Source organism: Oryzias melastigma, linkage group LG8, assembly GCF_002922805.2.
Source record: "Oryzias melastigma strain HK-1 linkage group LG8, ASM292280v2, whole genome shotgun sequence".
In the NCBI taxonomy this organism is placed as follows: domain Eukaryota; kingdom Metazoa; phylum Chordata; class Actinopteri; order Beloniformes; family Adrianichthyidae; genus Oryzias; species Oryzias melastigma.
In genome coordinates, this window is record NC_050519.1 from 7,975,807 (window position 1) to 7,998,556 (window position 22,750).

The 22,750-nt window shown below is 37.5% G+C and overlaps 1 protein-coding gene and 1 long non-coding RNA gene across 2 annotated transcripts; both read left to right on the plus strand.

Moving 5' to 3' along the window:
- The first annotated feature begins 473 nt into the window (after positions 1-473).
- LOC118599027 lies at positions 474-3,101 on the plus strand. Its single transcript, XR_004948283.1, has 3 exons — positions 474-641; positions 1,762-2,083; positions 2,711-3,101. It is a non-coding gene; the product is annotated as an uncharacterized LOC118599027 (long non-coding RNA).
- Positions 3,102-5,378: 2,277 nt separating this feature from the next.
- On the plus strand, positions 5,379-20,150 carry galr2b (galanin receptor 2b). Its single transcript, XM_024272295.2, has 3 exons — positions 5,379-5,789; positions 11,264-11,646; positions 16,874-20,150. Exons 2-3 carry the CDS (start codon positions 11,273-11,275, stop codon positions 17,637-17,639), a joined length of 1,140 nt encoding a protein of 379 aa, XP_024128063.1. The 5' UTR covers positions 5,379-5,789; positions 11,264-11,272; the 3' UTR covers positions 17,640-20,150.
- Positions 20,151-22,750: the final 2,600 nt, after the last annotated feature.

Consider the following 22,750-nt stretch of genomic DNA (forward strand, 5'->3'; position numbering starts at 1 on the left):
ATGTGGGCGACAGAAAAATGCCACTTCACTTCTTGTGTTCAGTGTGCAACTCGGTTCAGTATTTCGCCATCCTTTTCTAATGATCCATCTGCTGTTGCCATAGATACATTCCCATGAAACAACACCCTGAGGTATTTGTGAATGTTAATTTGCCTTACGCTCAGGCCAGAATCCATCTTTGTCCAATCTAAACTGGCTGCTCGTTGTTTCCACCCTCTTTTGTGATTAGGGATCAGATCGGTTACATAATGAGGCAGAGAAAATGTGATATTTTTGCTTATGATTAATCTGAACTCCAGTGTGAGTTCAGGCTTGGAAAGATTTATTCCAAATCTCCTTGGAGCTTCTAAATTTTAGTAAATCATGATGTTGTAAAATAAATCATAAGAATTGTGGTTCTGTAAAGTTTTCTCAGGAGATTGCTGTGTTGTTTTCTGACCCAATGTCACCGAGCCTTCAGAGTTGGCGTTTGACGGAAGCCTCTGAATGTTGTCGTGATTCCAGCGCCAACCAAGGGGAAGGTAGCCTACTCAGGTCCCTGAGGACTCGGCAACGCAGTCTGCCGAAGAGTGCTGACGGTGGAGATGATGCCGGGAGCCTGTGTGACTCATGCAGGTTTTACAAAGCACCACCAGTGTGAGGTAAATCTCAGTCCGGCTGGAAACGGACATCATCGAGATGCTTTGTTCGAGAGGTTCAGGCACGAATGTTGATGTGTGCTCAGTCCACAAATTGATGGATGGACGATCCTTTGAGGCACAATAACAACAAACCCTTTTGTGCATCTTCTTTTTTAGTATTTTTATTAATATACAGTTTTAAAAGGTGCACAGAGTGCGTCTGAAATCTTGACAGTTTGCTTTGTAGTTGAAGTGAAAGCCCTAAAAAAGTGTGAAAATAACTAACAGCATTTCTCTCCCGACTCCAGCATCCATCAGTATGTGCCTTTGGTTTTATCTGACTGACAGAAGAAGTGAAGGTTCTGGTTTTTCATAGAAGCTCCAGGCTTTACCAATGTACCAGACAAACTTTAATGTATTCTGCTCAGATGTGTACAGCCCTGGCTGCTTTGGAGACAGTTTCAAAATGTGAAAAAGTTAAAAATAAATTAATATATTCTAAATCAGAGCAAATAGCAGCAATTTAGACATCTACAGCATGTCGTTCACAGCAGGAAGGGGAAGTTTCTCAGCATTCAAGCACTTTCAATGACTTCTTTTTTCTGTGCTTCCATTAGCACTTCAGACAGAAACACTAAACGGAAGTAAAGAAGTCAAAGACATTTCATTGTTGTTATTTGATATAGAATCAACAATTTCAAGGCTTTACAGGCACTCCATACGGTTCAGGGCAACACTTTACACTGGAAGCTGTTTTACTTAAGTGGTAAACTCATTAATCTTCCAGCAGCAGCAACATTTGTGCAGGAAAAACTTAATGTTGGTGATGAAAATTGTAGTTAAAGATTGAATGCACCTTAAGCAGTGTCCTTAAAGTCTGACAAACATTCACATGCTGCTGTTTTCTTTCTAAATTTCCCTAACCGTCATAGTTCTCTAGAATACAGCTTGAGATTTGGAGCTTGAATGCACAACTATATAATTTGTAGGTTTTTCTGGTTGAGACGTAAAAAAGCAACGTAAAAAAATACATATTAATATCGTAAATATAATGCGATTAGTTAAAGTACACCAGATTTCTTAAAACATAAAGCCTAGAATAAGCCTTTTTTTCTATTTTTTCATATTTTCTTACATTTAGGGGTGGATCCTAAATGGCTGCAGAAAAAGGAGCAACAAGCAAACCATCTCCTGGTGGAGGTGAAAAGAAAGCGATGGATTAGAAGAACTGGTTTGAACAAAGATGGAAACTTGTCTCCGGGAAAACGGTTTGCATTAAAAGCGAAGGGGATTTTCATAAGAAGATGAATTACGCTTCAAAAAGAAAATAATTTCGCCCAGGGTTCCATGCTGCCCAGGACTGGGCCTGACAACGACCTTTTTGGAGGTTGACGTCATGAAATGGGTGGCACCCACAAGCAGAGAAAGGCGGAGCCTCAAAGATCGAATCGTTTCACTTTAAGGTAGAGAAAGAGTTCATAAAAAATATCTTACATTTAATTAAAAAAAATATTTGTTTAGTGTGCCAAATATAAAGGTTTAAGGTTTAAAAACAGCATGAATTATGCTGTCATGCTTTGATCGCATTTACAATAATGACAGAAAAACTGTTTTTCACACTAAGCCCACCCTTGGAGAAATATTAAAAACTGAGATTACATGCAGGAACTGAGGCCAGATCAGCCCCAAGACAATGCGTCCCATGGTGTGGTTAAGAACCAGAGGATTCCCAGCTCATAATGAACAATCAGTCAGACTGTTTATTCTCTGTTCATGCTTCTCCATCTGAACCCTCCAACATGTCCTGTTAATTAGCACTTAGGTCAGTTTGAACCGTGACAGTCTCGAAAACTCATTTTCATTCTCTGCCTTAGACAACTATGATGGCGTTTCTCCATATTTAAGTCTCATCCAGCTGTTGCAGCACTAATTGTGAGTCTGTTTGACAAGTGTGGCATGAAAATTGAAACAACTCAGCAAACAGCTCCGAAGGAAAAATGAAAAATGTGCTAATTTGTGGACAGATGCAACATAAAAGGTCTTCTGGAAAAGCCACTACCTCAATATCACCTTTGCTTTTATTTTGCTAGGTTTATGTCCTTTCTCCCAGAGCGTGCACAACTTCAAGAAAATACGAGCAAACGGCCAGAAAGGAGTCGATGAGGAAATTGTGTCTGTTTTCTGTGGACTAAATGGATTCTGGAAAAAAAAGAGCAATAAACTGATAAATCACAGGCGGTGTAAAAGCGGTGGCACTTTCAGATAAAACACTTCGATAACCTCGCTCACACCGGAGGAGAAAACGGTATTGACCACCGGGATGGCAGTACCACATTGCCAACATTTAAGAACAGCTTCTGCGTGTTCATATTTTATAAAAAAATATATTTTTTGTTTATAAATATTCTTATAGCCATCAGACCTTGAAAAAAAATTGAGCGACATTTCAATTAATTTTATCCTAATCTTATGTTTAGAGAATTAAATAAAGAAATATTGTGTTTATATATGTATATATATATATATATATATATATATATATATATATATATATATATATATATATATATATATTTGTAACTATTTATTTCCATATCATCTTAGCATCTTTACTTGCATACTTGTTTTGTAAATTTACTATTTCAAGTTTTAAAGAGCACCAAAAAAATAAAAAATAAAACAATACCTGAAGAAACATATAAAGAAAAACCTTTTAAGATACCTAAAAACAGTTATTTGGTGAGTAGATGAAGCCTCATAAAGCAATACAAGATTTAAAATGTCCAAAAAAATGAACAGTGCCATCTGGTGGCCAAATGATGTCAAAGCACCAATAGAAGCAGACATTTGATTAAAAGCACATCTTGATGATTGTATATGTTTATTTATTTATTTATTGTTCATACTTATTTATGACATTAATATTATATTTCACATTTTATTACACACTTAAAACCTAAACAAGGTGAACAATGTATTGGTTGAAAAGGTAGTATGTTTCCTAAAGAAATGTACAAGAATTGCTGATGGATGCACATCAATATTTTCTATATCTGCTGACATGTTGCTGTCAAAATGATCCTGACTGTTTTGGAAAAATAAATAAATAATTGATTAGTCAGCAACCAATGAAATGTTGCTAGGCTTACGCCCCTGTTCACAGTGCAGTGGTGCAGTCTCACCAAAGCCCTGACTGGATGAAAATGGATGACTCGATTTTGCTTCAAAATTAGGAAGTTTCTGTATGAAGGTCAATCTGATGTGCCAGATGTGACCTAGATAGGTCCAAAGTGTCTTTTAGCTTAAAAGTGAAGTGTTAACGATAATCTACTTCCATGTCATGATGTTGAAGACCCACTCTGATCATCTTTTGATCTATTTTTAAAAGCTTTAAAAGTGCTTTTTATAATTAAGATTTAAGATTTATTTAGAATTTATGCAATTTTTAGCCAAATTTTTTTTAAAAAGTGTCGTTTTCTAGGACATAGTTTCTACAAAGAATAGAATAGAATAGAAAATAAGCTTTAGTAATTTAGAAGAAAATTCAAAAGTGACCAGCTGCTTGCGATCACCCCACACATAAAAAACAAATAAAAGAATAATAACCTCAAAAAAACAATTAAAACCTATCCGTTAAAAAAGTAAAAATATCAATTAAAATATAATAAATCCATAAAATATTCAGAAATCAAATCTAATACAATAAAAACTCATAAAACAAAAAAATTAAAATTCAATGAGGTTCTCTTTTGATGTTCAGTCACGGAATTATAATGCAGGAATTCATTAGAAAGTAGTGGTCGGGGATTGCCCCCCTTCCCATCGCCCATAACAATGTGTTCACATGGTTTCTTGCAAGCTTATAACGTCTCACACCTCCAACCTAACACATCTGGTGCAACAAAAATGGCGAGCAGTATCGGAGGTCGGACAAGTAAAGCTTTAACGTTCATGGATCTAGTCGTCTACAAATGTTTCATCAAGGAGCTTGTGGTCGTCCCAGCATATTAAGCTCTTTTCAAACAGTATATTTTCGCCTGTTTCTGATTAGCATCAATTTGAATTAACCCTATATAACCATTTGTATCATATTTAATACACACTATTCTGAGACCCCTATCTCAAACTTTCCTTAAAAATGAATAGACCTTGGTCCATGTTTTCTGCCCTGTAGTTCATCATAATTCCACTAGAGGCAGTAGAAGGGCTTTTCCTGCTCATTTCAAAATGGCTGCCTCCATGAAATCAGAAAAACACTTTTGTAGCAGAAAAGTTTAGCTAATTTTCTCAATTTAACGGTGAGAATAACTCATCTACTGATATACATTTTTTAAATGTTTGTTTGTTATTGAAAAACTGAAAAATTGGGTGTCAAATACTTCTATAAAATGCAGTTACAACATGTTAAAAATCTTTGGATCACGTTTGAGGAAGTGGCAAAACAAGATTTTTTTTTTGTCAATATTTTTTCTTCTTAAGCGAACATTATTTTGTGTGAATTTCATAAAATGGCTTGAAAACATCTTAATGAAAAAAAATTGTCAATTATTTAATGTAGCAGGCTTTACAAGGTTAAAAAATGATTCTCAGAAATGCAATTTTAAGCTTAATTTTCTTAGTAAGTGTTCTCCATCATATTAAAAATTCCCAAAATATGATTGGAGTGGGTCTTTAGGCAATCTATTATAGTAATACTTGAAGATTTCCAATTTTATGGACACAATTTGTTGTAGTTGATGGTGTGCTCCTTCATTTTTCATACATTTTAAGCCCTAGTATAAGTGTCAAACTCAACAAATCAAGATTGTCTTTTCTAAGAACAGTTGAGAACATCCAGCGGCCACTCGTCAGATGACTCCCTGATTAAAGCTGTGAAACGACCAGCCGACACTGTGGGCTTCCTGCTCTGCCACCCCGTTCTGCAGTGAAGTGTGAACATTAAAGTGAATGTGGAGGAGGAGTCCATGGAGGGGAGGAGGGGGCGAGCAGACTGAGGGAAGAGTAAGATACCAGCCACACGGGCATGCATCGATGTGCACCGGCAGAGCCGAGGCTGCTGGGGGAAGAGAATGAGCATCTTTACCAGAGCGGGTCTTCTGCTGGGAGTGTTCCTGATCTGAGGGGAGGGGAGCACCAAAGCTTCGGATACTGTCCGCCCACATCACTCCGGTACGTTGATCTGCACATCTGCATACCAATGCTCCTGATTTCTCTAGCCACCATTTCAAATTAATCTCCGTAACCACAGTTGGTGTCGAAAGTTTATTCATCTCAATGCAGCAAAAAGTGGGCTATCCCTGCTGCTGCTGCTTTATGACAACAAAGGAATGTGTGTAGCTGATTCTCCCTGTCAGCATCCTCTTCTCTCTCCAGCTTTCACTAATTATTTTCTTAAGATAATGATCAATTACCTCCTGACTTCGGCCACGCTAAGCTTCTGATCAAAGTTCCACATTTTCTTGAGCTGCCTCTCATCATCCGTCCTCATTTCCTCTGATCTCCTCGAGATGTTCTGCCGTCTGAAGTCTCACCTGATATCCCACGAAATGTTGCCAATCCAGATTGTTATCCTTCATGGAGGGGAATTGGGACACAAAATGATGAGAAATTGTAAAACAGATTAGAGAATATTGCTCGCATCCCAATTTAATAAGAGCATTTCTACTTTTAGACAACTAGGACACAGAAATCAAGAGCAGTCGAGCTGTCTGAGCAGCATCTCTCCATCTATAAATATTACAGTGGAATGCCAATTTGAGGAGGAATCTCAAACTTCATTGACGTATCGACTTGTCAGTTCGAATCTAACGTCGTCTTTGGTCAAGGCTTGAGCCATAACGCCTTTTTTGTTTCCCTCTCTTCTGCTCTCCGAGGTTTGCAGCTTGAGCTCGGTCTGCTTTGGTGTCACATGCGTGGGCTGCTTCCTCCCTCTTATCTCTGTAATGAGTGAAAATTGCAAACACAACACAAATTCTGGGCTTTCAATCAACAGAAAATATAAGTGTTTGATGAAAATGAAGAGAATTGGATGACAGAAAGAAAAGCATCTTTTTATTTATTTATTTTTTTTGTGCTTGACTTTACAATGTTAGCTTTGGAATCTAAATTCCATGAAGGATCTGACGGCACACGCTTGTGACTGACAAATGAGTGTTGCTATGAAGTCGTCTCAGCTCTTCAGAGAAGGACTCTTGTCTTGTTTTTCTTGGAAAAGATTCTGAAAGAGAAGATTGAAATATGACAGAAGCAAACACTGCGCTCTTCCAGCTGCCCATCAGTACTTGCTGAACTCTCAGCGTCTGAGTCAGCGTGTCATAGTTAGCCCTCAAAGATGCTCAACAAGTAGTCCTCATTTAAAGATTGCAATGTGCACAGTTACATCTCAACTATGAGGACGTTTTTGGTAATTTTGGTGTTAATGATGTCAAATGTCTAACCAGGACAGTCAAAATGCTGCTCTTTCACTTCCAGGTTGAAGCACATTTATAAAGTAAATATAGAGCAATGCAATTTGATTGGCGGTTGCTATGCGAAAGTCTGGCAGAAGTGCAATTTGAGCAGCGTGGCCAGAGTTTGGTGAGGTTGCGTCAAGCAATCAGAGACTCAACTTTAGGCACTTGACGTGTTTAATGGAAACATCCAGTTTAGTGAATTGGTCCGATAGTTCTCTTCCTGAACTTCCTTCCATTTTCTTATTCTCCTGTATCCCTTTCAGAGCAATAGGGTTTCCGTTAGGGGTGTGCCAAAATATCGATATTGCGATATATCGCGATATTTAGTCCTGCGATCGATTCTCGATGGGTTCTCACCAAGTATCGATATTATATTTTCATTTGAAGAGGCTGTAGCGCTAAGCGTCTGAGTCACGCGCCGGAACTATGGGCACGAGCTGCATCGGACATTTTATAGCGATGCACGCGCTCGTTCGGGAGAAGCACCGGTGAGATACAGGCTCTGTAGCGCGTGTGTGAAGCATGCCTACCTGTCAGCATTTATCCTCCATCTGTAGCAGATCCACCCGGTAAGAAGTGACTTTGTCTGAGCGCTAGAATGTCAGCGATCACTTACTTCCTGTTTGCTATGGGAACTGAGCGCGTGCTACGCAGTTGTCTGTGTACACTTCAGGTAGCGTCGGAATTTTCGCTTTCATACTTTTCAACGTTTAACCTGCTGGTGTACGGTGTAACTTTGATAAATTTATAATGTGACGTTTTCAAACAATGTAATTACTTGTTGCTAATGTTAATTTTAAGCAATTCTTAAATAAAAAAAGGCAGGATTTGATGTATGAACTTAGATTTAAATGTAATTAAAATAAAGTACATGAATTCACTGTAAAATTAGGGAGAATGCTAATTAATTTAAGGACTTAAAATTATATTTATTGCCATTATTATGTGTGTTTTAAGGTTTTTACCTATTAAGTGCTGACTGACCACATGGAAAAATGATAAAAATTGGAAAAATAATCTCGAGTAACAGTCTGAGTAAATCAGCCTTCAATTTTGGATGCTCAGCCCTTTTCAAGTGAGGGAAAAGTGCACAAAAAATTAGGTAAATTTTGAGAGAGGCTGTAAAACATTATATTCATCATCCTTTGGAGTTACGTTTTATTAGAGGTAGATAGCTGTCGCCACTTGAATTATTTAATGTTTGCTCTGTTGCTTACAACAATTCTGCACTAAATAGTGTCACTGCTGATCATGTTTACTATTGTTAACATTAAATTTGACAGATAATTCCAATTCAGTTGTAGTTAATGCTTGTCAAAAACATAGTATTACTGATTGCAGCAATGTTGCACAAAATAAGAAAAGTTGTTTATTATGATTGTGTTTTAGCTAAAAAAGATAAATGGGGATATATATTTCCCCAAAAAACATGTTCTTCTATATAATGCCAGTTATTAGAGAGCATCTTTACCAATTATTGCAGTATCGCGATATTATCGATATTGTGAGCCATGTATCGCGTATCGTATCGTGAGGTACCCAGTGATTCCCAGCCCTATTTTCCGTAGTTCGTCCTGGCTACTGTTTGTCAAATGTGGGTACATCCTAAACAGGCAAATCCAGGCCTCCAGGGTCATCCCCTTGCTGGTTTTCCAGAAATCCGGCCTTCTCTTCTGTTGATATAGCCAATAAGGAGCTTCAATGGCAGACTGGTTTGAAAACATGGCGGACATTGACTCCCAAGGCCTGGATTTGGGCACCCCTGAGAGAACCTCCTGAACTTTATGATATTTTTCTTCGAGACAATGATGAAAAAAGGTCCCCTGACTTTCTTCCTGTTTTTAAGTTTGCCCCCTTGGGTCAAAAAGACACGGAAACACAGCGGTCACACAGACACACCGGGAGAACCTCTGAATGATCTCATGAATCCAAACATAGAGATGTGATTATCGATCCTCTTGTGGAGCTCTTCGAAATAAATAAAGCAGTTCTCAACATCATCCAAGCGATCAGGCTGAATACTTCTGATGGAAGCTCCACCCACATTAGAAAAATCATCAATATAAATCACAATTTTGGTAAACCAGTAGCTGATTAAGCCTCGGGATCGCACGTTCAAGCAACCACTTTCAATGAAAAGTTTATGAATATGCATGTAAATGTGTGTTTCGGACTTCTGCGTTAAACCAGATTAAACTCAGTTTTGGTAGTGACATATGGGTGACATCCCCTTAAATTAAAAAAGTGCCGACTGTTTGAATATTGATCACGGAGGGGAAATTCATAATAGTTTGTTTCATATGTTTTAAGATCATATTTTTGCACTGAATTTTAAAACTTAATTGTTTAGTCAAAGGATTTGTTTCGCTCTGTGATCAAATACATATACTTTGTAGTATTCGGCCTCGCGTGAAAAACAAGTGTGACTCACCGTCAAAAGCTGATCATTAAATGATGGAGACAAATCGCTCATCGGTTCAACTTAAACAATCAGATCTGTTATGATTTTGGCTCCAAGCAGAGTCTCTCAGGCAGAGAAAAGCCTGTGCTCTTTTTGTTTTTGCTGAGTAAATTTAATCAGAGAACCGACAGAGTGGGTTAAAGAAGCAATCCATTCAATTACAGATGAGTGGAGTTGAACAGGCCGCAGTGAATGGCTCAGTGGGCCACTTACCTGAGAACTTTCCAGGTGGTATTTTTAGCAAACTACTGAGGATTAAACAAATGCAAGACAGAGAATAAAACAATTTTCATTTAAGTTCAGTCTCAGTCTATGAACTAATGGTTTGAAAATTATTATTTAAGACCACTTGTGGCTCCGAAGCCACATGTGGCTCTTTTGTTCCTTTATTGTAGCCCTTTAGATTTAATTAAAAATTCTAAGAATTGAATATATAATAGATTAATCATTAAATTTTGTCATTTCTGCTTAGATTTTTAACATGACAACAAGGAAAAAAAACGGTTTAATTTACCGTAAAAAAAATTCTGTCAATTTTCTTTAAATTTGTGATTTTAATTTATAGTTAGTCAAATAATAGACTCCAAACGCTGTTTTATGCAGGTAAAAGTTAAAGTTTTTAACAAATGCAGTTTAAAATGACTGTAACTGATTTAGAGTTATGTGTTTTGTGCCTCACATCTTTAAGAATGACAATAAAAACTCAGTTTATTCAACATTTTTTGAGTTTTTTTTTTTTCTCCAATAAATAGATTCGACTAAAATTGTCATGGTGCCTCTGTCAGTCTCCTCCCCCTCCCCTCTCCGCTTGGCTGCGGATCCTTCTCAGCTGCGTCCACTCACCTCATCACCACGCCGGCCTTCATAAGGAGCTCCCGGATCATCATTCCTCGCCAGTCCGTTGCCCCTGATGGAATTCCTCACCACGAGTGGTCGCCAGTCTCAGCTTCATCCTGGATCCCCAGTTGGTCTTCGCCTGCGGTCACACCACGAGCCTCTGCCTCGGACCTCTGCTCACGCTCTACCTCCCATCTCTCCATTAAATCTTTTTACCTGCCACGCTCGCCTCTTGCTGTGTTTCTTCCGGGTTCCAGCGTCTGGGTTGCTAAGCGTTCTGTAGCCATGACAAAAATGTTGTTTAAATCTGAGAGTGAAAGGAAAAAAAATGATGATAGCACACCAAAATCCTGATGGTAAAAAACATCTTGTTTTACTGTCTGGCACTTTAAATGTTGGGTTTTATTTTGAAAGAAACCAGAGTCTGCTGCTGTCAAAACTTAAATAGGTTACAATTGTTTTTAAATATATATATATATATATATATATATATATATATATATATATATATTTAAACATTGGAGACTGTTGTAATGTAATTATTGTAATATTTAGGTTACATTTATAAATTACTCTTTAACTGACAAAAAATCACAAGTGTTGTGAACTTTTTTAAGGATAAAGTGAGACTTTTTGGCTTTTGTTGGGTTCTGGTCTGTAAGAAACTGGATCAAACTGCTCTTTTAATATTAAAGGCTGCACACCTCTGACCAAGACAATTCTCTGGAAAATGTTTACTCTCCCTTTTGTTAATTTTCATGAAAAATGTAGAATATTTGGAGAGGATGCTGTTCCGCTACCTTTGTAGTTGTTTTATTGAGCTTCAGCTCAAGACTTCAGAAATGTTTGCATCTGCATCTTCTTGACATTCGTCTCCAATTCTTTCATTCCAGACTCCCAAAATGTCCGATTTCGAGGATTTCAGCAAGCTGGGAGGACCTTCTAATGTGTCTGAAAGCTACCAGCTCAACCCCACCAGCGTGATCGTGTCCGTCGTCTTCTCCCTCATATTTCTGCTCGGCACCATCGGCAACAGCCTGGTGCTCGCCGTGCTGCTCCGAAGCGGACAGGTCGGATACAACACCACCAATCTGTTTATACTCAACCTGAGCGTGGCCGACTTCTTCTTCATCATTTTCTGCGTTCCTTTCCAAGCCACCATTTACTCTCTGGAAGGATGGGTGTTTGGCTCCTTCATGTGCAAAGTGGTTCATTTCTTCATCAACCTCACCATGTACGCCAGCAGCTTCACGCTGGCGGCTGTGTCTGTTGACAGGTGGGTTCAGGTTTTATTTTTACAAGATGGGATACATTTGACAACACAATCATGTGCTTAGAGTTTGGATAATTTGCACAACAATTTTAAACAATTTCCATAAATATTCTATGGTACACCACAAAATGCCAGGAGGTCGAGGGGAGAGTTTGTTAATGGCAGGCAGTACCTGGAGGATGAAGGAATGGAAACAATTGAATGGCCTTCACGATCCCCTGACTTAAACCCAATAGAACATCTCTGGGACAATATGTTTGGGTCCATTAGGCGCCGCCAGGTTGCTCCTCAGACTGTACAACAGCTCAGGGATGCCCTCACACAGATCTGGGAGGAAATGCCACAAGACACCATCCGTCCTCTCATTAGGAGCCTCTGTAGGCTGAAAACTTTTATTTCCATTAAAAGACTCGGCGTCCTTTTGTTCCTAAGACACTACCCTGTCGTTATTTGTATAGATATTCAACTTCATATTGAGATCTGATGTGTCCAAAAGTGCTCCTTTAATTTTTGTGAGCAGTATGTGATCATAACTTTATTACTTTAGAGGTCTATCTCATTTATTTTAATGTTTGCCTTAAATTGAAATCAATATACATTTTTTATTTTTTTTGATTTACATTTATCTCTAGAGTGGTTAAGGTAAAAAAAAAAAAATCACCAGGTTGATTCTTCTTGTTTTGCAGCGACTTTCTTTTCAGAAAGAAAAAAAATGAATTATTTATTTGAGGAAATGAATGAAGACATTCAAAGGTATGAATCACCAAACACGTTCCAGCAGAGCATTTTACTGCATGCATTCATTCCTGTGACTCGTCTAGAATTAATTTTCCAAAAAGAAAAAGAGAAAAAAAAGAAAAAAAAATCATCAAAATTGCTCACTTCCATGCTCCGACGACAGTTTACGGTGCAGAATGAACTTCTAATGCACTTCTCAAAAATCCACATTTGGCCGTTTGTGCACACCATACCGGTTGCCGTGGTTACTGGGAGAAAGTCTTCTGCAGAGTGGGGTTTTGGGGGATAAGCTGAGGCAGCAGAAAGAACAAAAGAGGAAGAATTTCACCTCCTTGTGGTAGAATCTGAAAACTGCAATTAAACTAGAGTTAAAGGGTAAAAAATAGGCCCATATCAATACTACCCCACCACTGTGCTTGACAACAGAAGTGTCTGAGGAATTGTGGATGTTCCTCTTGGAATTTTGTGCCATCTGCTTTTGGTAATTATTTTGAATCAGATGGATGGAAAATGGTGCCTTTGCTGCAGATTTCTTCAAGATCCGACAAAATTTTGAAAACAAGAAAAAAAAAAGTTATTTACTTCTTTATATGTAATAATATGATACAGCGACACAAGATGACATATCTTCTTAGCTCCCTGACTGATGTTTGAATTCCACAAATTTTCAATTATGTGCAGGATTTGTTACACAAAAATGTTTTTTCTGTGCTATAAAGACAATTAAAAAACCTCAATATTTAAAAAAAATCCATCTTTCCTTAAAAGTCAAAAGGTTCTAAAGTTTAGCAACAGTTTTCACTCAGCGAAATGGTCTAGTATATTTAGAAAACATATGAAAAACACAGATTGTGAGTATTACTCCTCCAAGACAATAAACAGCAGAAAAAAATATATTTTTATAGGTTTATGTCTTGATGGGTAATTAAAGGGTTAAAGTATGTTATATGAGGTCAAACATTTCAGTTAATTTTTTCATATTTTTTCAAAATAAGGTCTGATTTGCTTGTGAAACCAAACTTTAATGATGATCTGGCCATACTTTCATTTTCAAATGAACTTAAATCTGAAAGTCAAAGGGTTGTCCATTGGTGTTTATGCTAAATATTTTTAGATGCACTTTAAAATGTGTTTTCCTTTATTTAAAAAAAAACTCTCTTCAATTTCCCTCACTGCCATGCCTCACATAGTTTTAAATATTTCATAGAAAACAGAATTAATCTGAGGATAAAGTGGAAAAATGACGGTTTAAGCTTAAACAGAAGCTTCTTTTTTAAAGGCATTGAACAACTTTCTTTTCATCTTTTAGCATTTATTTACATATTTTCACAACTTTACTCATATCTTAAAGGAGAACATCACAAACAAGAAGATCTTTTTGATCGATCTTGTGAAAAATTCATATGACCCCCGTAAAGACAGGGACAGTCTGACTGAATACCTAATGAGATAATCACGCAGTATCCGTGGCTGGAAATTATACTCCTCACAGTATTAACTCTAAGCCATCATTATAGCTGTTGAACAACATAATCACCTCAGTCAATACAGACAGTCGGTAAGCAATCAGCCTCTGCAGCAGCAGAAGCAGGAGCACGTCTCAGCTGGATGCATCTTTATTTTAGAGAAATCACTAGTTCTTCTGTCTGGAAAAGAGCAGAAACGTTTGAGTCAGGTGGTTAATAATGAATCGTCTGTTTTTCCTCCTCTGTCTCTGTGTAATACATTTATCCGGCGCACAGACACAATGCAGAGCTGCACTTTAAGCCAGGAATTCCCAGAGGGAATGAACTCACACTTGAGTCTCAACAAAGAGCATTAAACACATACTCACACTTTGCAGAGAAGCTTTCTCTTCTGCAGTGCGTTTATGCCGTTTCATATCAAATAAAGGAGCCGGCATGTGCTAAAGTGCTGATTGAAGCATCCATCCCGAGCTTGAGGACACATTATTGAATGTTTCTTTACATGTTTTCTCAATTTGATAAAACTGTTTGCCCAGTTATCATTTAGACAGGAATTTACCTCAGAAATATACATTAGAGGAGGCTTTGTGGGAGTCATTTCCAAGTGTACGATTATGCCTTTTCATGTCAAGCAAGGGCGTCAGTGATGCTTCAAAGAGCAGAGCTGTGTTTCTGGAGAGCACAAGTGTCTTGTAAATGTGAAAAGCAAGAAAATGGATTTATCTCCGCCTTGGGCAAATCATACTGAAAGACCATAAACGCCCGTGAGACGGCACAAACGTACAGACAACCCTGCTGGATTGGGTATATACAAAGTCAAAGAATGAACTGAAGTGTGACGTTAAAAACAAGCGTGGCAAATGTGGCAACACTATAAAATACACCATAATTTGTATTATCGTCTTATTTTCAAAAATGTTTTTTATTAGATCTATATTTTTTATTTATCATTTTTAAAAACTTTTTAGAGACAGACTTTATGAGAAACATTTTTGTGTGTTTTTCTGCTAAAAGCTTCTCTCCTATATTGTTATAACTGAAATGTTGATGATTTTGTGTTTTTATTCTCTGTTTTGTCAGTAGCTGCTGTGGTTTGCACTTCGAAGCCATCACATTTTCCAAACAAAGCCTTCATAATCAGATTCTGAAAAGGCTCAAAACACCCTTTTGTGGATATCACTCGCAAAAGCACACCGTTCAATTTTTTGTTTCAATAAGCAGCAATGGACAAAGGGCTGTTTTTGCAAATGGCTGTCATCCAACACAATAACCTCAGTGTGAGTCATGCGAACATGTGCGGCTGTATCCTCAGTAAATATTTGTTTCCATATCTAACTGTTGGCAATCATAACCAAAACCTGCTTATAAAAAGGTCCAAACTGGCTTAAAATCTTTTTAATTGAAATTGTTTTTATGTTAGGTTTTATCAACAATATTTATGAGATCAAAAACGCTCACATGGGTTTTTTTTTTTTTTTTTTGCTGTCGGCTGACATCAATTTATTTTGCTGCTTTATAAATCGTAAAACTCAATAATTTTGGCTTTGGTTCAAAACGATGATAAATATGTAAGCTAATTATTTTAGGTTCTTTGAGGTCGAGTCTCTTCTGATTTGTTAACTTGACCAGTTCAATCATGTTTAAACCTCCTATTTTATTCTGACTTTGTTGTTAATAGACTCTTTTGTGAAGGGTTGAAGAGAAACACAAACAGCTGTGAATGTCTCTGGAGGTAACACTATTTTACAAGGATATATGCTACAGGAAATAAAAAACATTCATTCTCCACACAATACTTTACATACATTTTTCAGACGGACAGTCCATCCAATAGTCGATCCTCAGATCCACTAACAACAATGCGGCTTCCGTTCGCCCATCCAGTCCCTATGCGCATTCCCCATGGTGCCCTGTGGAGGGTGCTATGGAAGCATGGGGTCCTGGGGGGGCTTACTGAGGGCTGTCCGGTCTCTGACCAGAGCAGCAGCTTGGTTCGCATAACTGGCAGTAAGTCAGACCTGCTCCTGGTGCATGTTGGACTTCGTTAGGAGGACTGCCTTTTATCACCAGTTCTGTTCATAGTCTTCATGGACAGACTTTCTAGGTTCAGCCAGGGGCTGTAGGGGGTCTCCTTTGGGACCACAGGGTTTTGACCCCACTCTTTGCAGATGATGTTGTTCTGTTGGCTTCATCAAGCCAGAACCCCCAGTATGCTGTACCTGCGGTATCTGGTCATGAGCACTGGGTTGTGACTGAAAGAATGAAATCCTGACTACAAGCAAGTGACATGAGCATCCTCTGTAGGATGGCTGGGCGCTCCCTCAAAGATAGGATGAAAAGCTCGATCACCCGGAGAGAGCTCGGAGTCGAGCAACTGCTCCTCCATACCGAGAAGAGTCGGTTGAGGTGGTTTGGTCAACTGGTCCGGATGCCTCCTAGACACCTCCCTGGAGAGGCGTTCTTGACATGTTCCGCTGGGGAAGACCCAGGACAAACCGGAGAGACTACGTGTCTCAACTGGCCTGGGAACTTATTGGGGTCCCCCCAGAGGAGTTGGAGGGAAAAGGAAGTCTGGGCATCTATGCTTGGAGTGCTGCTCCCATGGATGAGTGGAAGAAGATGGACATTTAATCACAGAAAAGCTTTATGTATTTTTTATCACTAGATTCTTGCTCGGTTTTAGTTAAAAAATTCCCAAATTAACTGGAGATGTCACCTAAATAACACACTCTATGAACTACCGTAAATCTTTGATGACTGCAAAGTAAATCCTGTGTTTTTCCTCGTTTTTAAAATATATTGTGCTTTGTTTTCAAATCTGTCCTCCATAAAAGATTGCAAACTAACTGAATCTTCTACATTTCCAACCAGGAAAAGCGAACTGCATCCACTGCTGCCTGATTTATATGTTTCTGTATGGAGAACAGACTCACATTTTTATTGAATTGTCATCATTTTAACTATACAAAACATGATATAAAGTATAAATGAGTAAATAAATTATTTTTTGTTGTTGTTCCTTTCAGGTATCTGGCCATTCGCTACCCGCTGCGCTCCAGAGAGCTTCGAACGCCTTGCAATGCTGTGGTCGCCATGGTGGTTATTTGGGGTCTTTCCCTCGTCTTTGCTGGTCCATATCTCAGCTACTATGATCTCATTGATTACGCTAACAGCACAGTGTGCATCCCCGGCTGGGAGGAGCAGGACCGCAAGGTGCTGGACACGTGCACCTTCTTGTTTGGCTACGTCATCCCCGTGCTGATCGTTAGCCTCTCGTACACCCGAACCATCAAGTACCTGTGGACCGCCGTCGACCCTCTAGACGGCATGTCGGAGTCTAAGAGGGCCAAACGCAAAGTCACCAAAATGATCATCATTGTCACGGTACTTTTTTGCATTTGCTGGTTGCCGTACCATGTGGTGATTCTGTGCTACCTTTATGGAGACTTCCCTTTCAATCAGACCACGTACGCCTTCAGGATCCTCTCCCATTGTATGGCCTACGCCAACTCTTGCGTCAACCCCATCGTGTACGCTCTAGTGTCCAAGCACTTTCGCAAAGGCTTCAAAAAAGTCTTCAGCTGCATCCTCATCGCAAACGGGAGGAATAAAGTTCACGTGGTGCACGTGGCCAACACTGGGCCGGGCTTTGAGGCCGGCTCCACAGAAGTGTCGCAAATGAACGAGGAGAACGTGCGGCAAAACGAGTGCGAAATGATCAACAGGCCGAGGCTGGTGGAGCCGAGAGAGGCCACGGTCGCCATGACTTTGCCGTTTCAGCAGCCCACTTGAGGAGCTGCTGACAAACTCAATGCAGACTGTCTGATCCGCTACTTTAGAAATCCTCTTTTATTTTCATTGTGACATCCATACATTCAGTATTTAAAAAAATGAAACCAAGGGTTTTGTGTTTACAAAGATCAAAATGTATTTATTTTTTTCTTTTAGTAAAGAGAAAGTTCTCAAAATTAAATCTCTATTTGACTCAAATGTAGCTAATTTATTTATGGTCATTTCATTAATTTTGTGGATTTTCTACGGTGGCCCTAAAATGCAAATCACACCAAAAAATCACTCAACGCCAAAACAATAAAGAAAAACAGTTTCATTTTTTAGCATTTTCTGAAAAGTTTTTTTTTCTTTATATGACAACTGGAAAAGTTAGGTACAATGGGACATTACTAATTGGATGATGACATTTTCCCATCATTTCAACCGAATGTTATTTGGCATGAAGCAATACTGGATATTCTCTATACTACTCATTAAACTTTTATTAACTCAAACATCATCATCCATTCAGTGATGTCCTATTATACCTACCTTATCCAGTTTCTTCTTTTGCTTTTTTTTAGCATTTTATTTTGACTTCTGGAAGTTGTTTTTTCCCTGAAATGTTTGATTTTTTTTAGATAATGTTTTGGTTTCTGGATTTTTTTTTAATTTCTAAAATGGAATATTGTTTTCTTATCATTTGTTTTGCTTTTTTAAGTGTGGTTTTTAATTTGTTTTTGCGTTAGGTGATTTGTTGGTGTGTTATTACCCATTTAGGGCCACTATAATTTTTGTACAAATAATAGAAGGAATGTGTCGTTCTCTTCTTCTTTTCCAGATGATCTCACAGATGTCTAATTCTTGCGAGCAGAGAATAAACATTGAAATCAGGTTTCAGATTTCTTTGCCCAGTTTAAATTCCAGAAGGGTATCATGAAGCTGTGAGGTCACGCCGCAGTTCTAGCAAGCGTTTGAAAGGGAGACATTCTTGACAGTTCTGACTCATCAACATCCAGAAGATTTCTTACAACTCGTCAAGATTTAGCTTTGATATACAGGAATTTCGATGTGGTCTTTCACCCATGGAGTCTTGTTAATCTTCTTATATCAAACCTACAAGCTCGCCGTCAAGGTTGTAGTATTTGTGGACTGAAGGAGCTTGCTTTGTACCTTGCATGCAAATGCCAGCATGTTGTGTTAGGATTTAATTCGTCTGTACTTTCATGTGCCAAAATTCACATTCATATAAATTGTTCAATACTTTTTGGATCATTTTAGATTGTTAGATTCAGGTGTGGAGACAAAGAAACAGAAAACAGATCAATATTAAGCATAAATACATGTTTTTCTTGCACAGAAGACAAAAAAAGTGAATACTTTTTCTTGTACTTTGCTTGTATTTATGTTCTGGCATGTTCCTCTTTCTTGTAAAATATTATGTGTTTGTTTATCCATGAGTGCAGTTGTATATTTAGGAAAACTACATTAGATGTATATATTTTAATCTCTTAATCTAAAACGTATATCCTGCATTTGCATAATTTGTTTAGAAGATTTGAAAAAGTTCCCAGATAACCCCACTAACATTCAAATTTATTCAATAAAATTATTTTGCAATTTAAATTTTTTTAACATTTATTTCAACCTATAATATCACTAAAATTGTTATACTTAAGTTTATTTGTTTGCTACATCACATGATGTGGAACCAACCAAATAAACATAATCAGAACTAATAGAATGATTTGAATATTTTGATAAAATGAAATAATTTTTTAAGAAAAATGTATACTTCTCTGCCACTTAAGCTATATTTACACTGAAAGTTTAAATGATTTTTTTTTCTCCAAAACTGGTGTTTTCAGGACAGTCTAAAAACTGAAAATCTTATATTTTTTCCCAATCTGGATCCTTCAAAAATATGGTTTTGAGTGGAATTTTTGTCCTTGTATGTCCTGGTTGCAATTATCCAACATTAAGATTTTTATTACAATTATTTCTTCTTGTTATAAATCTTTCATTCCTTGTTTTTTTTCATTTACAGTAAAAAAAAAAAAAAAAAGGTTCCAGTCAGTTCATGCCAAAATTGAACACAACTCTGATTCCGATGAAAAGTCTTGAGATACATTTCAAAAAAATGTACCAGCAGTGTGGAATTTATACTTTAAGACCTTCAACTTGAAGTATTTTGACAATGCCTGTGTCTAAGGTTCTGTACGAATAAAATTGTCCTGCCTGGCCTAAGTGTGTGGGAGTGGATGTCGTCTGAGATTATTGTTTCAGAATTATGTCTGTTGTTTGCACAGAACAGGCAGAGGCCCTACCTTTGCCAAATTGTCTGTTAAGAAGACCAGGATAAGCAGATGGACTCTGTTTTGGTTGAGGAGAGTACGGTATGCAGGATAAATTACTTTTCATTGAGTTTTTTAAGGGTTTTACACCAAACTTGATTGAACAAACCTGCTGATTGAGCAACACTTAACTCCAGCGCCTGATCTGCCATCCTGATCAAATAAATGTGTCATCTAATCAGTCATATCCTGTGATTTATAGGTGGGATTCTTATCATTTAAAACATTTTTGAATGCAAAATCTCTATTTTTTTTTTGCATATTTCCTGTTTAATTACAGTGTTGGTTGAAAGGTGAGGGAGCATCCAGTTTTGTTCCCTATTCAAATGGGTTGAGAATGTGTCTTTAGCTTACTAAGTTAATAATTTAATACTTTATTTTAAAAAAAAAATAACATTTTCATTACATGTTCTCACTTTCCATTTGTCATTTATCATTTATTTAGTTTGGGATCTGACATGAAGTCACTCTAAAAGAGACCGGCAGCAGCACTGCCTCACTGCAGAAGCTGCTCGGGTATGGAGCTGTATTGAGGCCAATATTATTTGAAACCCAAATGAAACAAATTGAAAAAAATACTGGTGTTTGGCCAACAAATGTCCAAAACTTTTTATTATTCTAAAATAAATTTAACTATTTTCAGCATCAAATGGTCTGTTTTTTTAGGTTTTAAACTCAAAATTTCAATTTCAAAACTTTTTTTTTTATTTTCAGATTACAGTGCAAGTGCAGTAGCCATTTAGGCCATGGGATAAGAGGAGCTCCAACAGTGTTATCTAAGCCTAAGCACATTTTCAATGCCTGTCTGTAACACAATAAGATGGCGCTTTGAACATGCTTGACCAGCGTTTTGGACGTGCAGTTTATATGCGATAAAACTCTGGTTTTTACACCCGTCTTGGGACAATCTCGTAGTATGATAGTACAGACAATACAGCCATTTTCTGACTGCAATTTTTCATGTTCTCAGAGTCAGTGAATGCACCGGGACAGAAGGTACCACCATCATCGATTCGATTGGTCCATAGAGTTAGCCCCGCCCCAACATGTCACAACGCGGCCAAAACTTTTTAAACTGAAATTCTCTGATTTAAAAAAAAAAATGAAAAAAAAAAGAGTTGAAAGTGAAAAAAAATGTTTTGAAATTGAAATTTTGAGAAAACAGAACATTTAAAGGTGAAAAGAATTACATTTATTTTAGAATAGCAAAAAGTTTTGGACATTTTACATTTTTTTTTGCCAAACACAAATATGTTTTGCAATTTGTTTTATTTGGGTTTCAAATAATTTTGGCCTAAATATAACTCCATACTTGTGAGCCGTCATTTCTTCTTTGGGGGTTGCTAATAAAGTTATTTTATGTTTTTCTCTGGCGGACTGCAAACTTGTTGGCTGTTGAATGACCATCGCCAGACCAGCACATCTTCAATGAGGTTAAGAGACTTCTAAAACTAAAATAAGGTAAGGAGGATGATGCGATAATCTGTCTGTAGCATCCGCCTTGGTGTTTTTTTATACTATACCACTTTAAATTCTTCTTTGGCCTGTTTACATTAAAGGTCCTATTTCATGCAACATCTATTTTTTTGAGCTTTTAAGTGTTTTATAGTAAGTCCTGATGAAAAACAACATCAAAGTGGTAAAGTTGACTGAAAACCGCACCAGACGTCACTGACATGCACGTACCTGCTCAGGTAAGTACATTGTGCTCATATATAAACCTCTTGCTTCTTTAAAGTCCCACTAAAATCATTTTTTTGATTAATTTTAAAAACATTCCCAGTGAACTTTTAATTATGATGCAATTTTTAGTCAAAATCCTAAAAACTGTGATGTTTTCTAGAATGATTTGAATAAATAATTCACCAAAAATGCAATTTCAACATTAATTTTCTTTCTACATGTCCTCCATAATCATTAAAAATGCCACAAGAACATGATAAAAACACAATTTACATGGGAGCGGACCTTCATAGTTCCACCTCATCACATCAAATGAGGAAAAACTCTGAATAAATTTGGACATGATGGATAATCTTCTTTTTAAAGGATGAACTGAATGTCTTTTTGTGGAAAAACACTTTCACCTTTTCATGACTTTCTGTTGAATTTGCTAAACCCTCCGTTCTCCGGCGCTTTTTAGGAAGGTTCCCCGTGTGCATCTGCTCCAGTCAGACCCTAAACATCCGTTTGTGAAGCTCCGTACGGGCCGATTGCTGCTCTGCAGCGCGAGAAGAAATCCTAACAAGAACATGCAGCGCAGCGGAGGAGATCCCAAGAGAATTCCCTTTCTCTGTGAGGTTAGAACTGAGCCCGAGGCACTGGAAGACAGATTAATGAGTAAACAGCAAGAAAATGAATCGTTAACCTGCAATGTGTGGAAAAATCAGCAATTAGCTCATGCAAAGACATTATTATTGAAGGTTGTGTGCCTTATGGATCTAATGGGTTCATAAATAAAGTGTATTCAAGGAAAGTGTTCTTAGACAGTAAAGACCTTTGACCTTACCATGGGAGGTCAGATGATGCACCGCAAGAACAATCTTTTATTTTTAGCCCTTTTCTGTCTGTTGCAAATATTAAAATAGGCAGATGTTGTAATTATAAGTCTAAGTCATTACTCATAGGTAGTGTGGAGTAGAAGTACACAAAAACTTCAATAGTTTCTATTTCCCAATGCGACATGACAGCTTTGTCAATTTTTTGTAATAATTTCTTCCCAAATTTATATTTTTTTCATAGTTTTTTTTTCAGAAAAAAAGGACAATGTTTGTTTTT

Excerpts from the sequence above, each read along its gene's own strand:
- galr2b (XM_024272295.2), top strand. The coding sequence starts at position 11,273 with ATGTCCGATTTCGAGGATTTCAGCAAGCTGGGAGGACCTTCTAATGTG. Across the intron at positions 11,647-16,873 it reads GCGGCTGTGTCTGTTGACAG|GTATCTGGCCATTCGCTACC; the intron begins GTGGGTTCAGGT and ends TGTTCCTTTCAG.